The sequence below is a fragment of the Gorilla gorilla genome, chromosome 9, assembly GCF_029281585.2.
Source record: "Gorilla gorilla gorilla isolate KB3781 chromosome 9, NHGRI_mGorGor1-v2.1_pri, whole genome shotgun sequence".
Lineage (NCBI taxonomy): Eukaryota > Metazoa > Chordata > Mammalia > Primates > Hominidae > Gorilla > Gorilla gorilla.
In genome coordinates, this window is record NC_073233.2 from 53,197,225 (window position 1) to 53,220,427 (window position 23,203).

The following is a 23,203-nucleotide window of genomic DNA, read 5'->3' on the forward strand; positions in this document are numbered from 1 at the left end:
ACAAGGAAACTTCATTCACATAAGAATTTAAGCAAGTCAAATTTTATAAAAGTACATTATGAGCAAAGCAAAAAACAATATTAAAGACCTATAAATCAAAGATCATTCAACAAAATACAAGAGTTTTTATACTTTCACAGAAGATAAACACCAAAGGAAACATTTTTCTCCAAGATGTAGGTCATACACAAAATCATGAGAGGTGAGGTGGATGATCTTCATTCCGTGAGGATTTTACTACAGCTGCTTTCTAAAATATCTGATATAGACAGTACTTGGGGACAGGATATCAGATTAGAAGAACTGCCAAGTCTGAACAAACTAGTGATCTGTCTAATTCAGATTTCCATAGCAAATTACAGCCACTTGTTCCTGAAAGAGATCCTATTCATGAAAAATTTCATGGCCAAACAAGAAAGTCTAGGGTTGAAAAGAACTTACTACATAAGAGCAAAAGTTACTTTTCTATTTGCTTTCACTGTGCGTCTCTTTAAAGGCATATAGCATTTGCTTCTACTTTACTAAAAAGACACCTAAATAAAGGTTAGCTTTAGTCCACAAACTTTATCTTTAGCCAATATCTCAAAGTACAGACTTCGAAAGTCTATACTTAAGATAGCAAGAGAAAAAGAGCTGCTTAAATACCCTGAGGAGTAGTTTTCCAACAAAAGGCCAGTACTTTTCTTTTCAGTGCTTTTCCACCAAAAGGCCAATTTTTAAAATGTATTTATTTATTTATTTTTGAGAGGGAGTCTTGCTCTGTCACCCAGGCTGTAGTGCAGTGGCATGATCTTGGGTCACTGCAACCTCTGCCTTCCAGGTTCAAGCGATTCTCCTGCCTCAGCCTTCCGAGTAGCTGGAATTACAGGCATGCGCCACCATGCCCAGCTAATTTTTTTGTATTTCTGGTAGAGACATGTTTCACCACATTGGCCAGGCTGGTCTCAAACTCCTGACCTTGTGATCTGCCTGCCTCGGCCTCCCAAAGTGCTAGCATTACAGGAGTTAGCCACTGAGCCTGGCCATATTTATTTATTTTTTAAAGAGACAGGGTCTTGCTCTCTCACCCAGGCTGAATTGCAGTGGCACAATCACAGCTCAGTGCAGCCTAGAACTTCTAGACTCAAGAAATCCTCCCCACCTCAGCTTCTTTTTTATAGTGGCAGGGGTCTTGCCATCTTGCCCAGGCTGGTCTTAAACTCCTGGCCCCAAGTGATCCTCCTAACTCAGCCTTCCAAAGTGCTGGGATTACAGGCATGAGCCACTGCCCCCAACTGAAAACCCTAATTCTTAATCTGATAACAGGTCAGAAATCTCTATTCATCTTCATTAGAAAGGGATTCAGATAAAATAACTACACAACACACTTGAAGGCTAAAATTAGCCACACTTGGGGAATAACATGAAGTGCCACACTTGGGGAATGACTTTCCTTATTCAGGTCACTTTCTTGCTTGTTTTGGCATGCCAAGTCAAATTCTGCAGTTTCCATTTCTGTTTAAACCTGGAATCCAAACTCAATTGAGGTACTCTAGTTCAGGGATCCCTAACCCCTGGGCTGTGGCCAGTACAGTGGCCTGTTAGGAACCAGGCACACAACAGGAGGTGAACAGCTACCAAGCGAGAATTACCCCCTGAGCTCTGCCTCCTGCCAGATCAGCAGGGCATCAAGGTTCTCATACGAGTGCAAACCCTACTGTGAACTGCAGATGTGAGGGATCTAGAGTGCATGCTCCTTATGAGGTGGAACTGTTTCATCTCAAAACGACCCCCCATCCCCCCAACACACAATTCTTCCATGGAAAAATTGTCTTCCATGAAACTGGTCCCTGGTGCCAAAAAGGTTGGGGACTGCTGCTCTAGGTAACAAAGCTAAAACAAAGTCTTACCTTAAGGCTTTCCTCAGTGTCTCTATACAGGCCACTATGATCTTGGGATTCTTATTGTCCAAGCCTTTCAGGAGCTCTTCTTGCACAGCCTCTCCTTTCTCAATCTCTATGTACATAAGACAGATCTCTATGCCCAGCTCCTTGGCTTTGGCTTTAGGTTGATTGAACACCTTACTTACAACACCTGACACAACTTCTCCTGTGGTTCTGTAACATATTATAAAGAACAAAAACCCCACTTAAGTAGGAAGAATTGGAAAAAGGTCACGGAAAGGGGGTGTACGAGTACTTTTACAAATGCTAGAAATACAGTAAATGAGTCTTTAATTTTTAAATTTATGTTCAAGAATATTTTAAAAACTTACGTTAACCATAAAATTTTAAGACATGTCATAGCAGGCATAGTAACAGTTTATAAACGTAGAAAATTCAAACAAAAAATTAAAGATCCCTTGAAATCCCACCACCCAGAGAAAACTACTTTCAACTTTTTGATATCCCTCCTTCCAGACCTTTCTCTAAGTGTGTGTGTATATGGACATACAAATATACTTTACAAAAGTAGGGTTACAGAATGCTTGCTTTCAATTTTTTTTTTTTTTTTTTTTTTTAAAGAGACAGCATTGGTCGGGTGTGGTGGCTCATGCCTGTAATCCCAGCACTTTGGGAGGCTGAGGCGGGTGGATCACCTGAGGTCAGGAGTTCAAGACCAGCCTGACCAAAATGGAGAAACCTCATCTCTACTAAAAATACAAAATTACTCAGGTGTGGTGGCGCATGCCTGTAATTCCAGCTACTCAGGAGGCTGAGGCAGGAGAATCACTTGAACCTGGGAGGTGGAGGTTGTGGTGAGCCAAGATCGCGCGCCATTGCACTCCAGCCAGGGCAACAAGTACGAAACTCTGTATCAAAAAGAAAAAAAAAAAAACAAAACAGAGAGACAGGGTCTTGTGCTGTCACCCAGTTGGAGTGCAGTGGTGGGATTATAGCTCACTGTGACCTCAAACTCCTGGGCTCAAGCGATCTTCCTGCCTCAGCCTCCTGAGTAGCTAGGACTACAGGCACATGCCACTGCATCTGGGCAAAAAAATTTTTTAAGTCGTTTTAAACACTTTTTAGGAAAAGAGAATTTCTTCACAGAGGGAACGGATATGTACCTTTAATAATAAAAGACTACTCTTGACTCCTTGATAAGACTTTACAATAACTTTACTGCTTTGAATCTCTTCTAAATGAAATGAAACCTACACTACTGGGAATCAGAAGAACTGAGTGGGTTGAGATTACATGCAGCATTTATCAAAAAACAGCTTCTAGTATCAGAAGAGAAATTAAAAAGTGATAGTTTTACTAATGGTAAAGGAAACCCAGTGATGCCAGTTAACCAAATTGTCAAATTAATGATGATCTTTATTGGTATAATCTTTGAAGTAAGTCAAGTATATATTTCTTGTGCAATTAAGTCAAGTGTTTCAACTTTTTTTTTGTATGGGGGGTTCCTTTCAATGACACAGAGACTAGAGTTAGGAAAATCAGGTCTATGAGGTATGGGATAGTAGGGTGACTAGAAATCTGTCATTCACAGATCAAGTTAAACTGGCCAGGAGTCACTGAGGTTGTTTAGTAAGCATTACCTCCCCCAAGAAATAAAAATGCCTAATGAACATAGGGAGAAAGACATGATTCTAACATCACCTATCTAACAACCCTTGTAAAAAATTTAGTTTTCTATAATGCCCAAATGTCTTCAGTGAAATTCTGATAATTCCTTTACTGACAATCTCTCAGTTTCTTTTTGAAGTTACTAAAGACTCTTCCTTTTAGTTTAAAATAATTCCCATACAAAAAGCTTAAAAGGAAAACAACTTGGTCATCAAACCTTAAGGTAAACCCTCAAAATATTATTTCTAATTTACTCCTCTACGGATCTCATGTGCCATTTAGATTTCTGAGAATAAAGACTGAATGAAAAACAAGTATCAAGAAACTACGAAAGTAAGACAATTCATCTATTCTAAAACTGCTAATAACTAAGGACAGTGATCTACAAACATACATAATCTATGTAACACCAAACAGGGGTTTTTATCAGTAACGTTGGAAAGAAAGTACTTACTTTCCTGCTACATGGGCATTTTCAACATAAACAAGTGCAGCTTCTAATCCTTTCAATTGAACCACTGCATTGGAATCAGTGACAAATTTTTTGATCAATCCTAAAAATTTGGACCACTCTGGGCTCTTTTCATCCTTTATTTTCTGGAAGATCTTCAGGGCCTCTTCATACCCACTTAACCTTGCTTTCCACAGCTAAAAGAAAAGTAGTATTTTGAAACAAAACATAATTTAATGATATTATCATCTACTGTTAATCTGGGGGGGGGAGGGTGTGAGAGTAGAAATGAATACCCTATGTCAGGTAATGTAAACAAAGTACCTCACGACTGGAAACGAAAAGAGTTTAAGAAATTGGCAGTTTTCAAAAAAGATTAGCTAATAAACTTCTTAGAAGTGTTTAGTGTTTATGATACTCTGCCATTCATAATAGGCCATTATAAATGAATCTCACATTGTATCTAAGAATTATTTATTACTTTTTTATAATATTGTATTAAAGATGTGATAACTCAAACATGAGAAATCACCCTGATGAAACTGCCCCATCTCCAAAGTATATGCTGTTTTTTGGTTCTATTTTTGTATAATCATTAGGTAGCTTTATATTACACTGTATATTAATTTCAGCTAGTAGATTCCGGACATTTTTACTGAGGTATTCTTTTTTCATTAATATATTCAACAGGTGTTTAATAAATAAAAATCAATTCAGCTCTGGCCCTTGTGGAGCTTACACTCCAGAAGGAGGGGACATTAAGCTATAATACAAATAAATTTAAAATTAACAAAGCATTAAGTACTACAAAGGAGAAGCAACTTGGTGCTATGAAAGTATATATTATAAAAGGCTTTGTCTTAGTGTTAAGAAAAAATTTCCTGAGAAATGGTAATTGAGCTGAGCCCTGAAAGATAAATAGGAACTAATCAGGAAAGAGTGGCAAAAGGGGAGACAGAACATTCCAGAAGGAACAGTATACTCCAAGGCCCTATGGCAGCAGGGAATATGGTATTTCCCACTCCTATAAAGAAAGAGAAGGGGAGCATGGTACAAAGTAAGCTGGAGAGGACTGGAAAAGGCCAGATCATGCAGGACTATGAAGGCCAAATAAAAGATTCCACTCATTATTCTAAGAGCAATGGGAAAGCAATGAAATGATTTGGGGGCAGTTAAATGAGAAGTTAGTTTGTGGGATGATCGAATTTGCATTTACTGTGTTAAGCATTAGTAAAGACTCAGATGTTTGTCCTCAACACTATTAGATCAAAGAGACAGAAGGATCAACATATGATTGAAAAACAGAAATAATTTACATGTTAGTTTAATGTAATTAAAAATGTAATTGAAAATGTAATTGAATTGATTCAATTAATGTAATTGAAAATGTAATTTGGGGCAGGTGCTATGCTCACAGAAAAAACTGTTCCTTCTAAGGAAGGAATGCTGCCTAACCCACTATAAGATGCATTCATTAGGAAGAAGGCATTACCTATTCTGCAAAATTAGAGTGAAGTATAACATAAATTAACATCATAGTTGAACATTTACTAACCAATTTAAACCAGATTTATTTTTTTATTTTTTAAAATTGGGCAACATCTCATTCTATAAAGTAGAATGAGTGTTCCCTAAACAGATTTAACACCTCTATGCTTTAAGTTTCAAAAACACACAATAAATGCTCAAAAAATGGGAAAAATAAAGTACCAAATCACACGAGATTGAAAAACTCTTAGCACATATTAACCAATCAAAAATCGGAAAGTCTAAGATTTATCTATATTGTCTGCCCCTTTCAGTGAGAATATACAATATCTACCAAAAAAAGCATTATAGTTAACGATTCTAAATAAGTTCCAAAATTCTCCCCCAATTTTTGTTGCAATTTAATGTACTACATAACCAACAATTTCTATGCGAATTAGAATAAAAACCAACTAGCTCACTTTTAATCTGGCCTTATTTGAAGAGCTACATGTTGATTTTTGATACAGTATTCGGCCTAGGCTAATTTATTATATAGGATGAAGGAGTGGTTCTGTGGAGGATATAGGGACCATGGCTCCAAATTTCTACTCTACATAGGTAGAACTGTATGTATACAACTGTGTAAGTTAGTATATTTTATTCAGTATTTTCAGTAATCAACAACCATAAATCTTGAATACTCAGATTCAAAACAAACTTTAAAAGAACTGTCAAGAACATAAAGTGGTAAACCTGAGGACTTGGAGTAGAATAAATTTACAAGAAGAAACGAAATTCTAAAATCTACCAGATGGTAGATGTTTTTTAAAATGATTAAAAATGAAAGAAACTAGAGGTATAGTTGGGGAAAAAATAAGATAATCTGAAAGGATGCCCACCAAATAATGACATGATGTAATAAATTGTATCTTACTAGCATAAACTAGAAAATAAAGATTGGTAGATTCTGAGGGTAAATATTGGAATGCCGATCATATAAATCAGAAAACCTAAAAAATGCTGGATTTCTAAGGCCAAATTCAGAACACATCTCAAAAGAAGAGTCTCTATGTAATAAAATATTAGTAAGTACTTAGGTACCAGAAGTATATTGTACTGTATATAGAAGGAGATGAAAAAACTAGCCAGTTACTTTTTATAGATACCACTTACTTTTCACTTCACTAATATCTTTTCTTTGAATTCTTTCCAGAGACAAAAAAATTTTTAGTTGAGCTACAGAAACCTATTTTCAATGAGAAAAAATAACATATCTAACAAGGCATCAGTATTTTTGAAACTGCCAATGTTTTCACACACTTCTAAGTAAGATGATAGTATAACTGCTCACAAAACAAGCCAACGACACTGAAAATCGAATTCCAGAAGAATCTTACCTTGTGTTCACATTTCTGATCAACTGGCAGTTTCAACCACTCACTGTCATCTCCCATTGTGCTTCCAGGTTTTCCTTAGAATTAAGAGTATTTCCTGGTCAGATAAAGGTAGAAACCTGCTTAGCAACCAGGCAGTCTCTTAAGACAAAAATAACTTTTCTGAGATTATTATTTTATCATTCATGCAACAACAAGAGTAAAAATCCCATTCTTTCGTCAGATCCCCACTTAATTCAATTAACAGGACTTTTTTTTTTTTTTTTTTTTGAGACGGAGTCTCGCTCTGTCACCCAGGCTGGAGTGCAGTGGCGCGATCTCCACTCACTGCAAGCTACACCTCCTGGGCTGACGCCATTCTCCTGCCTCAGCCTCCCGAGTAGCCGGGACTACAGGCACCCGCCACCACGCCCGGCTAATTTTTTTTTATTTTTAGTAGAGACAGGGCTTCACCATGTTAGGCAGGACAGTCTCGATCCTGACTGACCTCGTGATCCACCCGCCTTGGCCTCCCAAAGTGCTGGGATTACAGGCGTGAGCCACCGCGCCCGGCCAATAGAATTTTTTTTTTTAAGTCACTCAAAAGACAGGACACAGTGGTGGCTCATGCCTGTAATCTCAGCACTTTGGGAGGCTGAGGTGGGCAGATCACCTGAGATCAGGAGTTCAAGACCAGTCTGGTCAACATGGTGAAATCCCGTCTCAACTGAAAATACAAAAATTAGCTGGGTGTGGTGGTGCAGGCCTGTAGTCCCATCTACTCGGGAGTCTGAGACAGGAGAATCGATTGAACCTGGGAGGAAGAGGTTGCAGTGAGCCAAGATTGTCCCACTGCATTCCAGCCTGGGCGACAGAGTGAGACTCCATCTCAAAAAAATAGTCACTAAAAAAATATAAATATAAATATATTCCAGTCTGGGCAACATGGTGGAACCCCATCTATACTAAAAACACAAAAATTAGCCAGGCGTAGTGGTGTGTGCCTGTAGTCCCAGCTACTCGGGAAGCTGAGGTGGGAGGACTGCTTGAGCCCAAGAGACAGAAGTTGCAGTGAGCTGTGATCATGCCACTACACTCCAGCATGGGCAACAGAGCAAGACCCTGTCTCAAAAAAACCAAAAATTTGTTTTCTAAAAAATGATGCTTTTATATTTTCCCAAATGAGAACTTCTTAGATATAAAACGAAGCTAGAATAAAACTGAATTGCTGAGCTAAATGGCCTTTTAAAAGGCCAAGAAAAAAGTTTTGGAAAAAGTCATACTTTCACCTAGAATTACTTATAGAAAATAATCAATATGGGGGTCGGGTGTGGTGGCTGATGACGCCCGTAATCCCAGCAGTCTGGGAGGCCGAGCCGGGCGGATCACGAGGTCAGGATCGACACCATCCTGGCTAACACGGTGAAATCCCATCTCTACTAAAAACACAAAAAATTAGCCGGGCTTGGTGGCTGGCGCCTGCAGTCCCAGCCACTCTAGAGGCTGAGATAGGAGAATGGCGTGAACCCAAGAGGCGGAGCTTGCAGTGAGCCGAGATCGCACTGCACTCCAGCCTGGGCGACAGACTCCGTCTCAAAAAAAAAAAAAAGAAAAGAATCAATATGTAAAAATGTTGATGCTGCCAAGCTCCCTAATTCTAGCAAACATGACTAGTCAATGTTTATATAAACAAGTACAAAATTAAATCCCTGAATGAACCTTTATACATATTCTTTATGTAAACCATGTTTTTAAGTGAGGTTTAAAGTCAACATCCTTTTAATAACTTTATGCTACCTATCTTCTTTTTTTTGTGCCAGCGTCTCGCTCTGTCATCCAGGCTGGAGTGGAATGAACACGATCTTGGCTCGCTGCAACCTCTGCCTCCTAGGCTCAAGTGATCCTTCCACCTCTGCCTCCTGAGTAGCTAGGAGTTGCTGGGACTGCAGGTGTGCACCACCATGCTCGGTTAATTTTGAAATTTTTTGTAGAGACAAGGTCTCCTTATATTGCCCAGACTGGTCTCGAACTCCTGGGCTCAAGTGATCCCACTGATCGTGAGCCACCGCACCCACCCCTATGCTATCTATCTAGACAACACCTTTTTCTTATTATAAAAGTAATGTGTGTAAACTGCAGAAAATTTAGTAACTACAGAAAAAAATCTAAGTATTAAAATACAATTTTACCACCACCTAATAACCATGATGAACACTAAAGTACGTATCCACTTGACTCCTTCCAGTTTTTTTTCAATACACATGTAGTAATATAAATCATATGAAAAAGACAGGCATAATCCCCTTACAACATTTTTGTTATATGATCACAAACATTTTCCCAGATTTGAGAATATGATGTTTAAAGTCTACATAGCACTCCATTTTACAAATGTACCATAATTACCAACCCTACCATTGGACATTTAAATTGTTTCCAATTTTTCTTTTTCATTTTTGAGACAGGGTCTCACTCTGTCACCCAGGCTGGAGTGCAGTGGTGTGATCACAGCTCATTGCAACCTTGACGTCCTGGGCTCAAGTGATCCTCCCAACCTCCGCCTCCCGGGTTCAAGTGATTCTTCTGCCTTAGCCTCCCAAGGAGCTGGGACTACAGGCGCATGTCACCATGCCCAACTAATTTTTTAGTTTTTTGTAGAGATGGGGTCTTACTACGTTGCCCAGGCTGGCCGATTTTTCAATATTATTAATAACATAGAAGAGGTCCTCCGTAATTCTCCATCCCTAGTTCTGGCCTGACATAAAATATGTTTTCAATAAATATTTGTTTATTGAATATATACTCTGGTAATATCTATTCTGAATCAGGCACAGTGCAAAGTACTTTTTAAACATGCTAATTCACTTTGTACTGACATCAACTACGTGAAGGAAAGATATTCTCATTTTACACACTAGCTTCACAAATATTAAGTAACCTGCCAAAACAACAAAACTGGTAAGCAATGAAATTAAACTAAGATTCATAGTCTATGCTTCTTCCTTTACATTTTGTTCCCTCCCATGGCAAAGAAGAAAATGTCCCAGAGAAAGATGGAATTGTAAAAGTTTATTAGGATATGTGGAACTTTCATTAAGATTTTTCTTCAAAATCCCTAGGATTGCCATGAAACAGCAGCAGTGTAATTTAAAGGAGTCAGGAGAATCTGCAGGAACTCAAATACACCAATGATGGGAGACAGAATAGTTTAACAGTCTGGAAAACAGTATGGCATTATCAGACACACATGCCCTACCACCCAGCAACTCCATTCCTAGGTGTATAGCCTAGAAACTGATGCAAATTACACCAGAAGACCTATATAGGGATAGTCATAGCAATGTTGTTCATAGTAGTCAAAAGCCGGAAACAGTTCACATGTTCATCAAACTGTGCTTTTCAAACTCAGGACCAGTCTTCCCCCTACCACCCCCACCAACTGAATACGAGTATGTCTGTAAAATACAATAAAAATTATTATACCTCTGTATTTTTTAAGTTGAATGCCAAATGGTCCAGCTGCTGTGAATGCAAAATGGTCTAGCTGCTGCGTAAAACTATTTGGAAGTTTCTCAAAAAGTTAAAAGTATCATATAGGGATGAGCAGACTGATCTGGATTTTATAAACAGATATAAGAACCAAGTTTTTGCTACACAGTAGAGTTTGATGCCTAAAGAGCAAATAAAATTGCCAACAAAGAGAAGCATTAAGAAGATTAATTTGAACTATACATAATGCTTGCTGTGGTTTATTTGATCTAGTCCCTAGTAAAGACACATATTCAGAAATTTCAATTATTCAGAGCTCTCAGATTTTATCCCAGTCTAAAACTGAGGCAAAGACAAGGAGGTCAGCTAAAGTAAGTATGTTTTACAGATATATTATAATCATATACCACTGATCTAAAAATGTCTTCCTAAGAACTCAAATACCATATAGTCCATGCTATTGCTGAAAAGGTTTAGGCGTAATTGTTTATTTTTAGACTAGAGGTTAAGAAATGTTTTCAAGGTTATACATGAAGGCAGAACTTAGAATAAATTCCAAATTGTCTGATTTTTCAGTTTAGTGTTCAAATAAATAACAAATTTCCTATTAAATATGCACTATATCCCATCATAAAAGAGACCCCAAAATTTGCATTTTCTCATTAACCAACCAGTTAAAAGGGACAGAGAGATTAAGTCATGAGTAATACTAGAGCTGGGCCTAGAACCTATGTCTCCTACTTCTCAGTCTGTCTCTCTACCCTGCAACCCATGGGCCCAAGTGTGGTGTCTTTTTAGTTTAAATTCCTGTATTTTGATAGTCTATAAGAGTAATTACAGAGCTACTGTACAGATTATTTTCTCTTCTACTTAGAGAAAAACCACTGGCAGTACGACTATTTTATGGCAAATTCCCAAGCTCTTGACCTACAAAAGCTCTTCACTATCACAATACAAGAGATCTGAATTTGATTACCATTCCTGGACTCTCACCTCTGGCTAAGGAGATGCTATTGCAGAAGCACAGAATGATTTTAACAGAAGTTTGAGAAAAACTTCTGCTCCATCAAAAAGCAACCCATTTGAATGACCACTGAGTGTGATGATAGGCTCATAAAAAAAAAAAAAAGAAATTATTTTTTTAAAAAAGCAATGCATACACATGCCCAGAAATCTACTCAAACCATGTCTAGGAAGGACAACTGGATTAAAGAAATACAACAACTATGTAACTGTCATAGAAAACTGAAGATTTTTATTACTTAACCAAAATCTGACAAAATCCCATCTCTGAGTAGCAGGTGGCAAAAATGACAACACTTTCCCTCAAATTAAAAAAAAACCTCACTGTCTCCAGGTATTTCCCATTAACAAGGACAAGTGTTATCCTCTTGCCGGAGTATTCTGCATTACCAGGCGGCCAGAAATCTGAACAGTTTTCTAGCAGATTATCTCAAACTTTGGTGTGTTTGCTTTCCTAATCTTGGGACAGTTGGCGTCCCACAAATTCCTTCAGAGATGGAGAGGGGTAAAGAGCTGTCTCTTTCACATTGTGCTCTTTATATCAGGAGGAAAGGTTAACTGGACTCTTCCTAAGAGATGATCACTGTCAACATATCCAAAAGGGGTACGGGATACCACCAACACAGGCCTCTGGAGAGACAGCTAAACCTGGCTGTGAATTAGGACAACTTGGAGTTACTGCTCGACTGTACCAAGGTAGCTGAAAACCTAATGCTTACTCATCCCAAAGCTACCAAGGTCTTCAAATACCAGGGTAAGGATCCAAGGCCCAGAGAGAGAGATTCAGCTCCACCCATTCAGTTCAAATGGGTTATACTCTGGTAAAAGCAACCCACTCCTCACCCCAAGTAAGAACCAGGTGGGGGCAAAGCCAGGTCGTGGGCACTGCTCACCCACTGCATGCCCAAACAAGCACCCTCCGGCTGCTGTCACCACCCAGAAGTAGAGCAGATACCCTGGCTTTAGCTCACTGCAGCCGGCATTGTTTACGCTCTTTCGCCGCCTTAGCCTCTGATAGGCCAGGAAAGTCCCCAGTACTGTCCACTAGGACTTGCAGCACGGTCGCGGGATGCTTGCCCCTTGCCCATGGTTTGACACTTACGCTCCCCGGGCAGGGAGAGGTCAGGGAAGCTAAGGTCCGAGCAGGATCAGCAGGAATACCCGGCAGGCGGCGGCGGCGGCAGCATTGGTGCTGCGGCCCGCTGGGAAACGCCTCCTCCGAGGGCGGGGCCCGGAGCGCCACTGTCAGAGTGCCCGCCCCACCCTCAGCTCCCCTCTCCGCGCACTCTGAAAGCTTAAAGGGGCCGCAGTGTATCTTCGCCCAGAGGTTTGCAGGCCTCAGGCGCTGCTTCCAGGTCATAGGCTTTCTCAGGCAAGAGGCAAATGATGGACCAACTAGGAAGACTACTGCAGTTGGGTGGACCTCTTTTTTTGGTAGTATTACACGTAATATTCCAGAAACAAAGGAGATGACCAGTTCCCACTATCACAATCCTAATCCCTCCTCCAAGGGTGAAAAAAATTACTGCAGGTAACAGCCAAAGCATCAAGGTAGATACATAGCCCCTCATTATATGTAAGCTGCTTACTTCATTAACCTCCTTTGGACTCGAGCAGTTCTTCAAATGGCAACTCAAAGGCCTGGAAAAGATCCTACAATGCTCCACCTCACCTTTTCACGGAATTCGTTCTTTACAAAACTGGAGGAATCCTGGACAATGATACAAGATGGGCAGGAAGGTAATAGAAGGTGAAATAGAAAAATACCAGCCTGGGCAACAAAGTGAGACCCCATCTCTACAAAAAATAAAAAATTAGCTGGGCATGGTGGTACAAGACTAGTCCCAGCTACTCCGGGGGCTGAGGTGGGAGGATCCTGAGCCCAGGACTAGGCTGCAGTGAGCCAGATTGCACCACAGCACTCCACCCTGAACAACTAACCAAAACCCTACCTCTATAAAAGAAAAAAAGAAAAATAACCTTCCCCATCTTGTGTGTAAAATGTGATCTTTCAAAAATTGACCTAAAAGTCAACGTAAATAAATGTACAAGTCTATGTAAGTAATCTAGCATGCCAATACAATTGTAATGTGCAATCATCTAATTTAATATGAAGTTCTTAAGAAAATTGTAGTAGAAACGGCATTAATATTTCAAGGAGTTAAGTCCTAGTCTCTGAGATCTCCAAAGGTTAGCAACTAGTTTTAATTTTCTTTTTGTAGGAGTTTGTCCTGAATCCTAGTTTACAAGGTCTGTATTTTGTGTCTCCCATCATACCAACAGGAAAGATACGTGCTTTTTTTAAGTCCATATTACTCCACCTAATTTAGATGAATCAACACACCTCCTTAAAGCCTTGGGCCATCATCAGATCAGTACAGGAATCAATGTAGTAAGCTTAAAGACCATTTGTAAGTAACCCAATTTCTCCTATCCACAACAGGAATAAAGCAGAAATTTAAGAATCCAAAGAACAGTTATGAAGATTGCTCCACCAGGGAGCAAACTCAGGTTACTCTTATTCTGAAGGTTTTAGAGAACCCTAAGCTAAAGTTGCCAAGTATCTTTTCCTTACTTGGGTGGGGGCGGGGTAGATAAATAAATAAAGTTGCCAAGTAAAAAATGGATTCAGATTAAAATAGTCTGATTTTTGAACTGCCAAGACAGTCTCATTCTACAATGCATTTAACAGTAAAGAATACCTCTAAATTAGGTAATTAAGACCTTCGTTCATTATATTCCCATCAAGCTTAACTGTTCTGAGAGTAATGGTTTGCAGATCAGCCTTTCTCATCAGATTCTCATCAGATTGTGAGTTCCTCAAGGACAAGGGCTGGAATGTATCTTAATTATCTTTTTCTCCCAATGTGTGATACAAAATAAGTACCCAACGAATATTTATTACAAGAGGTATGACCAACATTTTCCGTTACATAGCATTCTAGTGACATAAGACTTCAGTTAACTGCAATAAACATAGTACAATGAGTGTATGTGTGTATGCACACACAAATGGATAATACCCTGTGCTGTGCTTATGAGCGAATTAAACATTTTAAAAATTAGAGAAAAAAATCTACTAACAGTCACAAAAAAAGCCAAATACTGTATGATCCCACTTTTATGAGGTATGCAGTCAAATTCATGAATTCATAGAACCAGAAAGTAGAATGGTAGTAACCAAAGATGGGGTGGGGGTGTGGCTTGGGAGGGGGATAAGATAAATATTTAGATACAGAGTTTCAGATTAGCAAGATGAGAAAGTTCTGGAGATCTGTTTCATAACGATGTGAATATACTTAACACTATTGAACTGTACACTTAAAAATGGTTAAGATGGTAAATTTTATACTATTTTTACCATACACAAAAAATGAGACATTCGTCTATACAAAAATTGCTTTGCAAATATTTAAAGAAAACAAAAGATGATATGGAAGACAGAAGTAAATATATAAATACAGTTGACCCTTGAACAACATGGATTTGAACTGCACGGGTTGACTTGCATGTGAATTTTCTTCTGCCCCTGTCACCCTTAAGACAGCAAGACCAACCCCTCCTCTTCCTCAGCCTATTCGACATGAGGATGATGACAAGGATGAAGACCTTTATGATGATCCACTTCCATTTAATGAATAGTAAATATATTTTCTACTTACTGGGCAATAAAGTGAGACCCTGTCTCTAAAAATAAATACAAAAAATTATCTGGGCCTGGTGGCACATGCCTGTTAGTCCCAGCTACTCGGGAGGCTAAGGTAGAAGGACTGCCTGAGCCCAGAAAGAGTGAGCCAAGAGGGGACCACAACACTCCACCCTGAACGACGGAGCGAGAAAAAATATTTTTCCTCCTTCTGATTTTCTTAACATTTTCTTTTCTCTAGCTTACTTTACTGTAAGAATACAATATATAATACATATACAAAATATGTGTTAAACAATTATGTTATCAATAAGGCTTCTGGTCAACAGTAGGCTATTAGTAAAGTTTTGGGGGAGTCTAAAGTTATATGTGAAGTTCCCACTGCACAGGGGGATCCCTAACGTTGGCATTGCTCAAGGGTCAAATGTGCCAATGTGGAAGAAATCCATTAAGTTTTAAGAAGAAATTTGCAAGACAGTATATGAAGTCTAATTCCTTTTGTGTGTGTGTGTGTATCTCACACACACATTTACATATGCATTTGTGTAGGCTGATAATGACCCCCAAAGAAATCACGTTGTAATCCCTGGGACTTGTAAATGTTACTTTATTTGGAAAAAGGGTCTTTGCAGATGTGATTAAATTAAGGATCTTGAGATGGGGGGATTACCCTGGATTATCTGGGTGGGTAAAGGCAATCACATATATCATTATGGGCAAGACAGAGGGAGATTTGACCCAATGGAGAAAGTGATATGAAGAGGGATCAGAGAAAGATTAGAATAGAGTAGGCTGGGCACGGTGGCTCACGCCTGCAATCCCAGAACTTTGGGAGTCCAAGGCGGGCAGATCACAAGGTCAGGAGGTCGAAACCATCCTGGCTAACACAGTGAAACCCCGTCTCTACTAAAAATACAAAAAATTAGCCGGGCGTGGTGGCGGGCACCTGTAGTCCCAGCTACTCGGGAGGCTGAGGCAAGAGAATGGCATGAACCTGGGAGGCGGAGCTTGCAGTGAGCCGAGATGGCACCACCGCACTCCAGCCTGGGCAACAGAGCAAGATTCCGTCTCAAAAAAAAAAAAAAAAAAAAAAAAAGATTAGAATAGAGTAGAGAAAGATGGCCACAGGCCTAGGAGTGCCAGCAGCCACCAGAAGCTGGAAGAGGCAAGCAACAGATTCTTTCCTAGGGGCTCTGGAGGGAGTGTGGCCCTGCTGACTGACACCCTGATGTAGGTCCATAAGACTTATTTTGGATTTCTGGCCTCCATACTGTGAGAGAATAAATCCTGTTTTTTTAAGCCACCAAGTTTGTGGTCATTTGTTACAGCAGCCATAGAAAACCAGGACATCATTGTACATGTTTGAATGCACATAAACATTTTCTGGAAGGATCTGTAGAAAATTATTAACCATGGGCCGGGGTGGTGGCTCTTGCCTGTAATCCCAGCACTTTGGGAGGCCAAGGTGGGGGCAGATCACGAGGTCAGGAGATCGAGACCATCCTGGCTAACACGATGAAACCACGTATCTACTAAAAATACAAAAAAATTAGCCGGGCATGGTGGCGGGTGCCTGTAGTCCCAGCTACTCGGGAGGCTGAGGCAGGAGAATGGCGTGAATCCGGGAGGCGGAGCTTGCAGTGAGCCGAGATCGTGTCACTGCACTCCAGGCTGGGCAACAAAGCGAGAATCAGTCTCAAAAAAGAAAAAAGTTGTTAACCATGGCTACTTCTGAGAGTGTGTCTAAGGGTTAAGCAAAGAAATTTTTTTGAAAAAACTTTTACTTTGAACTTTAATACCCATCCATGCCTTCTGATTTTTAATGAGCTTCAGCATCTTTTATAATAATGTTTTTGTATTTTTTATATTATTAAATTTTTTTCATTTACTTTTTCTTTATTTAACTCCCGCTTAGATGATAAATAATGCTTTTAAAAGCTTTAAAACTTTAAAATTCCCACTTAGAGGCTTGAAGTTGGATCATCTGCCTATACTCATCCCATAGGCTACACTTCACTCTCTCTCTTAACATTTTTTGTATACATGATATCTCCTTTGAAAGAAGGAACTGAGTCTTATTCATTATCCCAGCATTGCATAGTGCTTTGTGCTCTAGTGTAAAATTTCTAAAATGGCACCATTTCATCAAGTCACAGAAGTCTTTTTGTTTTTTGTTTTTTGAGACAGGGTATTGCTCCATTGCCCAGGCTGGAGTATGGTGGTGCAATAACTGCTCACTCTAGTCTCATCCTCCCAGCCTCATGTGAGCCTCCTGCCTCAGCCTCCTGAGTAGCTAGGACTACTGGGGCATGCACCACCACATCTGTCTAATTTTTAAATTTTTTTGTAGAGACAGGGTCTCACTATGTGGCCCAGGCTGGTCTCGAACTCCCAGGCTCAAGCAGTCCTCCTGCCTCAGCCTCCCAAAGAGTTGATATTACACTTGCGAGCCACCCCACCCAGTCAGAAGTCTTAAATATACAATAAACTTATCCTTTTTTTTTTTTTTTTTTGAGACAGGGTCTTGCTTTGTTACTGAGGCTGGCGTGCAGTAGCAGGAACATGGCTCACTGCAGCCTCGACTTCCTGGGCTCCGGCAAAACTTCTGCCTCAGCATCTCATGTGGCTGGGACCACAGGTGTTTGCCACCATGCCCAACTAACTTTTTTACTTTTTGTAGAGATGGGGTCTCACCACTTGCCCAGGCTGGTTTTGAACTCCTGGACTCAAGTGAACTGCCTGCCTCAGCCTCCCAAAGTGCTGGGATTACAGGCATGAACCACTGCGCCTGGTCTTATAAAGAAAATTTTGTAGAATGTGTATTTCAAATGTGTTGAGAAAACAATATATATTTAATAAAATTCTGAAGTAAACCCTTTTCAAAGTGAAAAAAATCACTCAGTAATATTATTTTGAAATTTTCTAAGATTTTTGCCACTGTTTTCCTAGTTAGTTACTTTTTTATTATAAGATCCACTAAAAGAGGGTAATTTCATTTTTAGAATCTTTCACTTTGGCAAAGCCATGGCAGTAAAACAGTTGCTTGAAAGAAATCTTACTGTAGAAAGCTCTACTCTAGATTAAATTTAGTGCAAACCTGGAGTCATGTTGAGCTCTGGAGGTAGACAGATTGAGTTGTAAACCTTGCTCTGCCACAAACCAGCTGATCCTCAGTTTTATCAATCATCATAACAATACCATCTTCACGTTGCTCCCTATTTAACACACACTTCTTGAACACGTATTATGTGCCAGGCACTATCCTAAGCACTTCACATGTATTTACTCATTTAATCCTTAAAACCTTGAAGTTGATATTATTATCCCTATTTAATAATGAGGCAATTGAGGCAAACAGAGTAACTTGCCTAACATGACTCATCTAATCATTGTTGTAAAGATTAAATGAGATTTTGCCTTTTACATGTTAAGAATTCCCTCCATAGCCAGGTGTAGTGGCATGCGCCTGTAGTCTCAGTTACTCAAGAGGCTGAGGTGGGAGGACTGCTTGAACCCAAGAGGTTGAAACTATAGTAAGCCATGATTGAGCCACTGCACTGTGGCCTGGGTGACACAGCAAGAGTTTATCTCAAAAAAAAAAAAAAAAATTTTTCCCACAAATATTCACATTTTTCTCCTGTCCTGACAATTGTGCTTGTCAGATAGTGTGAGGCTATTCGGTGTTAGATGCTCATCTAGATGCTGAGTATAGGCTGTGCACCACAATAGCCCTGAGGCAAAGTACAATAAGAGAGTATGGCGGAGGAATCTAATCTAGACTGGGGCAGCGGGGTTCAGGGAAGGTCTCCCTGTGAAAGTGATACTCAGGCTGAAAACTAAATGAAATTAATAGGGATTGTCCAAGCAAAGGCAAAAAGTAGGGACAACAGAGAATGTTTCAGGCATGTGTGTGGATCTCTAAAAGATGTAGGCAAGAGTAAAGAACAAAAATATGACCCATGTGGCCAAATAAGAGAAAGGCTGATTGGAAAGGGTCAAATTAAACAAATCCAATGGATTTTATGCAAGTAAGTAGTAGTATTAACAGATTTCATGGCAAATACCAAGCACTCAGTAAACCACAGCTATCATTACTATATTATTGTTATTATTATTAATTTTTTTTTTTTTTTTTGAGACGGAGTCTGGCTCTGTCGCCCAGGCTGGAGTGCACTGGCGGATCTCGGCTCACTGCAAGCTCTGCCTCCCGGGTTCACGCCATTCTCCTGCCTCAGCCTCCCAAGCAGCTGGGACTACAGGCGTCTGCCACCATGCCCGGCTAATTTTTGTATTTTTAGTAAAGATGGGGTTTCACCGTGTTAGCCAGGATGGTCTCGATCTCCTGACCTTGTGATCCACCCGCCTCGTCCTCCCAAACTGCTGGGATTACAGGTATGAGCCACTGGGCCCAGCTAAGTAAGTAGTAGTATTAACAGATTTCATGGTAAATACCAAGCACTCAGTAAACCACAGCTATCATTACTATATTATTATTATATTATTATTATTATCATCATCATTATTGAGATGGAGTTTTGCTCTTGTTGCCCAGGCTGGAGTGCAATGGCACAATCTTGGCTCACTGCAACCTCTGCCTCCTGGGTTCAAGTGATTTTCCTGCCTCAGCCTCCTGAGTAGCTGGGATTACAGGTGTGTGCCACCACGTCCAGCTAATTTTGATATTATTAGTAGAGATGGTGTTTCACCATGTTGGCCAGGCTGGTCTTGAAAGCCTAACCTCAGGTGATCCACCCGGCTTGGCCTTTTACTATATCATTATAAGCATCATCCCAGTGTCATTGAGAGATTTTAGGTTGATTTCAGACTTAAACAAACCTATATTTCAGTCCTTTGATGTAAGAGTGGGCTAACTTGACCTGGTGCGGTGGCTCACACTTGTAATCCCAGCACTTTGGGAGGCCAAGACGGGCAGATCACTTGAGATCAGAAGTTCAAAACCAGCCTGGCCAACATAGCGAAACCCTATCTCTAATAAAAATACAAAAATTAGCCAGGCATGGTGGTACATGCCTGCGGTCCCAGCTACTGAGAAGACTGAGGCAGGAGAAACGCTTGAACCTGGGAGGCGGTGGTTGCAGTGAGCTGAGATTGCACCACTGCACTCCAGCCTGTGCAACAAGAGCAAAACTCCATCTCAAAAAAAAAAAAAAAAAAAAAAAAAAAAGAGAAGCCTAAGTCGGGTTACAGCCCTTAGGACCAAGTAAGGCAAGTAAGTCCTCTCTGGTCTAAAACAAACTGCTTCTCTGGGTGTACAAGCAATCTATTCCTTTTTATCCTATAGAAAGCAGATTCACTATTAAAAAATTATATGCCATTTGGTGATATTCAAGGGGACTATCCATAGGTTTGGAGGAATCTCCCATTTTAAACATTGCTCAAAATTTGTAGGCAGCCCTCTAAAGCATAAAAATATTTTTATGTACTGGATAGAGATTTTTCTTTTCTTTTTTAGACAGGGTCTCACTCTGTCGTCTGGGCTGGAATACAGTGGCACAAACATGGCTCACTGCTGCCTCCACCTCCCAGGCCCAAGTAATCCTCCCACCTCTGCCTCCCAAGTAGCTGGGCCACAGGCATGCACCACCACTCCCAGCTAATTTTTTTTTTTTCCTAGAGATGAGGTCTGTCTATGTTGCTCAGGCTGGCTTTATATTTTACAGCTTTCGTTTTGCGACCTTTGTGATCAAGCTAACACTTCTAGTTATCTTGTAGCAGTGCCTTCTTTCTAATTTAGCAATTGATTTAAAGAACCAAGCAGGCTGAAATTGTGCATAGAAGAGTGAATAGAATCTGTTTGAGAGAAGTCAATAAAATAAAATATCAACTAAAAAAATAAAAATAAAGTATAAATGAATAATCATCCACCATTATCCTTTAAAATACATATATATATTACCTGGCTGTTTTGGCTGAGAAGGCCTAGAAACACTGACACCCCACTAGCAAGGAGCAGACGGCAGAGTATCCAGATCTCGGTTTCTAAATACCAAGCAAAAAGAACCAGAAATCTTTGGAGAAATGTCTAATTCTAGGGTTAGAGCAGAGAAAATAAAAGATGAGCCTGGAGCATATTAAAGTACCAGAAAATAAGAAAGTGTTCAAAAAGAAAAAAAAAATTAAAAAGATGGGGGCATGTCAAAGGGACACAGGAGCCAACCAAAAAGAGCTCCCAACAGTCAAAGCTGGAATTATTCGAGGGAAAAAAATAGATTATAAAATCTCAAAGTACAGAATAAATATACATAAGCCAATAGACACTCACACATACACACTAGTCCATAAGATACAAACAGTGGAATAAAGAAATAAATGGGTGAAAAGAGACAAATCTTCCTTACAAAATTCCAAATATATGTAGATACCCTTAACTCCGGGAAGTGGAATTTAATCCCTTCACCCACTTTGGGGGTGGGCTAGACCTGGCTACTCATTTTCAGAAGAACAGCTATAGAAAGGGAAAAATACTAACTTTAATACTTAACCTAGCAAACACTAACTTAACCAAGTGATCGAGGTTAATATCACTAATGATGTCATATGGATATCACAAAACCCCTGATATGATATGGTATTCTATGGTATTCTTTCCAAAAACACGTAATTCTTGACTAATCATGAGAAAAATAATCAGACAAAGACAAAGAGAAGGGCAGTCTACAAAACAACTGACTAGTACTCCTCAAAATGGTCAAGGTCATGAAAACAAGGAAGGACTGAGAAATTGCCAAAGACCAGAGAAGGCTAATAGAGATGACCACGAAGTGCAATATGTTACCCTGAATTGGATCCTGAAACAGAATGGGGACATGAATAGAAAAACTGTTGAAACACAAACAGAATCTGGATTAACGATGTTAATAACAGGGCACACTGGGTGAGAGGTATGCAGGAATCCTACACATCATCTTTGCAACTTTTCTGTTGGAACAATCTATACTTATTCCAAAATAAAGTTAATTTTTAAAAAGTTTCCTCTTAAAAAACTAACACTTATTTTCAAAAAAGGTAATGTCATGAAAACCAATAATTTTAAAAAGTGAGAACACTAGGTCAGGCACAGTGGCTCACACCTATAATCCTAGCATTTCAGGAGGCTGAGATGGGAGGATTGCTTGAGGCCAGGAGTTTGAGACCAGCCTGGTCAACACAGTGAGACCCCATCTCTTTAAAATAATAATAATAATAATAAAGTGGGGACACTACATACCTACCAGAAGGGCTAAAATCCAAAAACCCGATAGAACTAAGTGCTGTTAAGAACGTGGAGCAAGAGGAACTCTCATTCATTGCTAATAGGAATGCAAAATGGTACAGCCACTCTGGAATAGAGTTTGGCAGTTTCTTACAAAACTATAATTAGTCTTACCATATGATCCAGCAATCTGCTTCTAGGTATTTATCCAACTGAATTAAAAATTTATGTCAGCTGGGCACAGTGGGTTGTACTGTTAATCCCAGCACTTTTGGGAGGCCAAGGCAGGAGTTCGAGACTTTTATGACATAAAGAGTGAACTTTAATGTATGCAAATTTTAAAAAGTCGTTTAGGAGACTGGGAGATTGCAGAAAAGAATGAAGACTATGACAAGGGAATCTATATTACAGATGTGTGAAACAACTTCACCAAAGGGGGTGGGAAAAAGGTTCTGACCTAAGTAGCTTTGGTAATGAGTGGAGTCTGAAAGATTAAGGGCAAAAGGAACTGCACAGAAGTATGTACTCTAGTTGATAGTTTTTTTCATGGAGTATGGGTTAGCAATTCTGATACTGCTATCCATGTATGTATATCCATATATAATGGAACTGGACAATTAAATAAATGGATGGTGGAAATTAGGTTTTTCACTATTGTGAATGGAAATTCAAAGATCAGCAAGGGGAGGAGGCTAGAATGATCTATGTGATAATGGATCAGAATTGGAGACACCAGTAGGAACTCATGTTTTTCCCCCCGCCCATACTACTGAAAGTGATCTATGGAACTCGTTTAACTTAATATAGACACAGATGGCTACATAGAGAAATATTTATAGATATGTCTATATACATGGGGTTAGCATACATTCATATATTTCTTTGCTCTAACAGTTGAAAGGACCTAAAAGAAATGACACCCCAGTAGCAAAGAGAACACTCAGTACCCAGGTCTTGTTTCTAATAGCATTCTCCAATAAAGGAACC

At 39.6% G+C, this 23,203-nt stretch overlaps 2 protein-coding genes across 9 annotated transcripts in view; one reads left to right on the forward strand and one right to left on the reverse strand.

Annotated features, from left to right (window-relative positions):
* CKAP5 (cytoskeleton associated protein 5) overlaps positions 1-23,203 on the reverse strand; it is a 102,429-nt gene that overhangs the window by 70,842 nt on the left and 8,384 nt on the right. For 4 of the 8 annotated variants that reach the window (XM_019037172.4, XM_019037169.3, XM_055354809.2 and 1 more), the window contains exons 2-4: positions 6,870-6,963; positions 4,006-4,199; positions 1,890-2,096 (exon numbers count right to left, since the gene is read on the reverse strand). In XM_019037172.4, the coding sequence (XP_018892717.3) occupies positions 1,890-2,096; positions 4,006-4,199; positions 6,870-6,926 (458 nt within the window). In that variant the 5' untranslated portion in view covers positions 6,927-6,963. Of the gene's footprint in view, positions 1-1,889; positions 2,097-4,005; positions 4,200-6,869; positions 6,964-12,459; positions 12,597-23,203 lie in introns of those variants that run through there. The other 4 variants (XM_055354808.2, XM_019037171.4, XM_055354807.2 and 1 more) reach the window with 3 other exon arrangements.
* The window catches only part of LOC134756498 (uncharacterized), a 46,070-nt gene continuing 35,882 nt past the window's right edge, over positions 13,016-23,203 (forward strand). Inside the window, exons 1-2 of the mRNA XM_063693701.1 lie at positions 13,016-13,097; positions 13,801-13,917. Coding sequence (XP_063549771.1) covers positions 13,016-13,097; positions 13,801-13,917 — 199 coding nt within the window. The remainder of the gene's footprint in view (positions 13,098-13,800; positions 13,918-23,203) is intronic.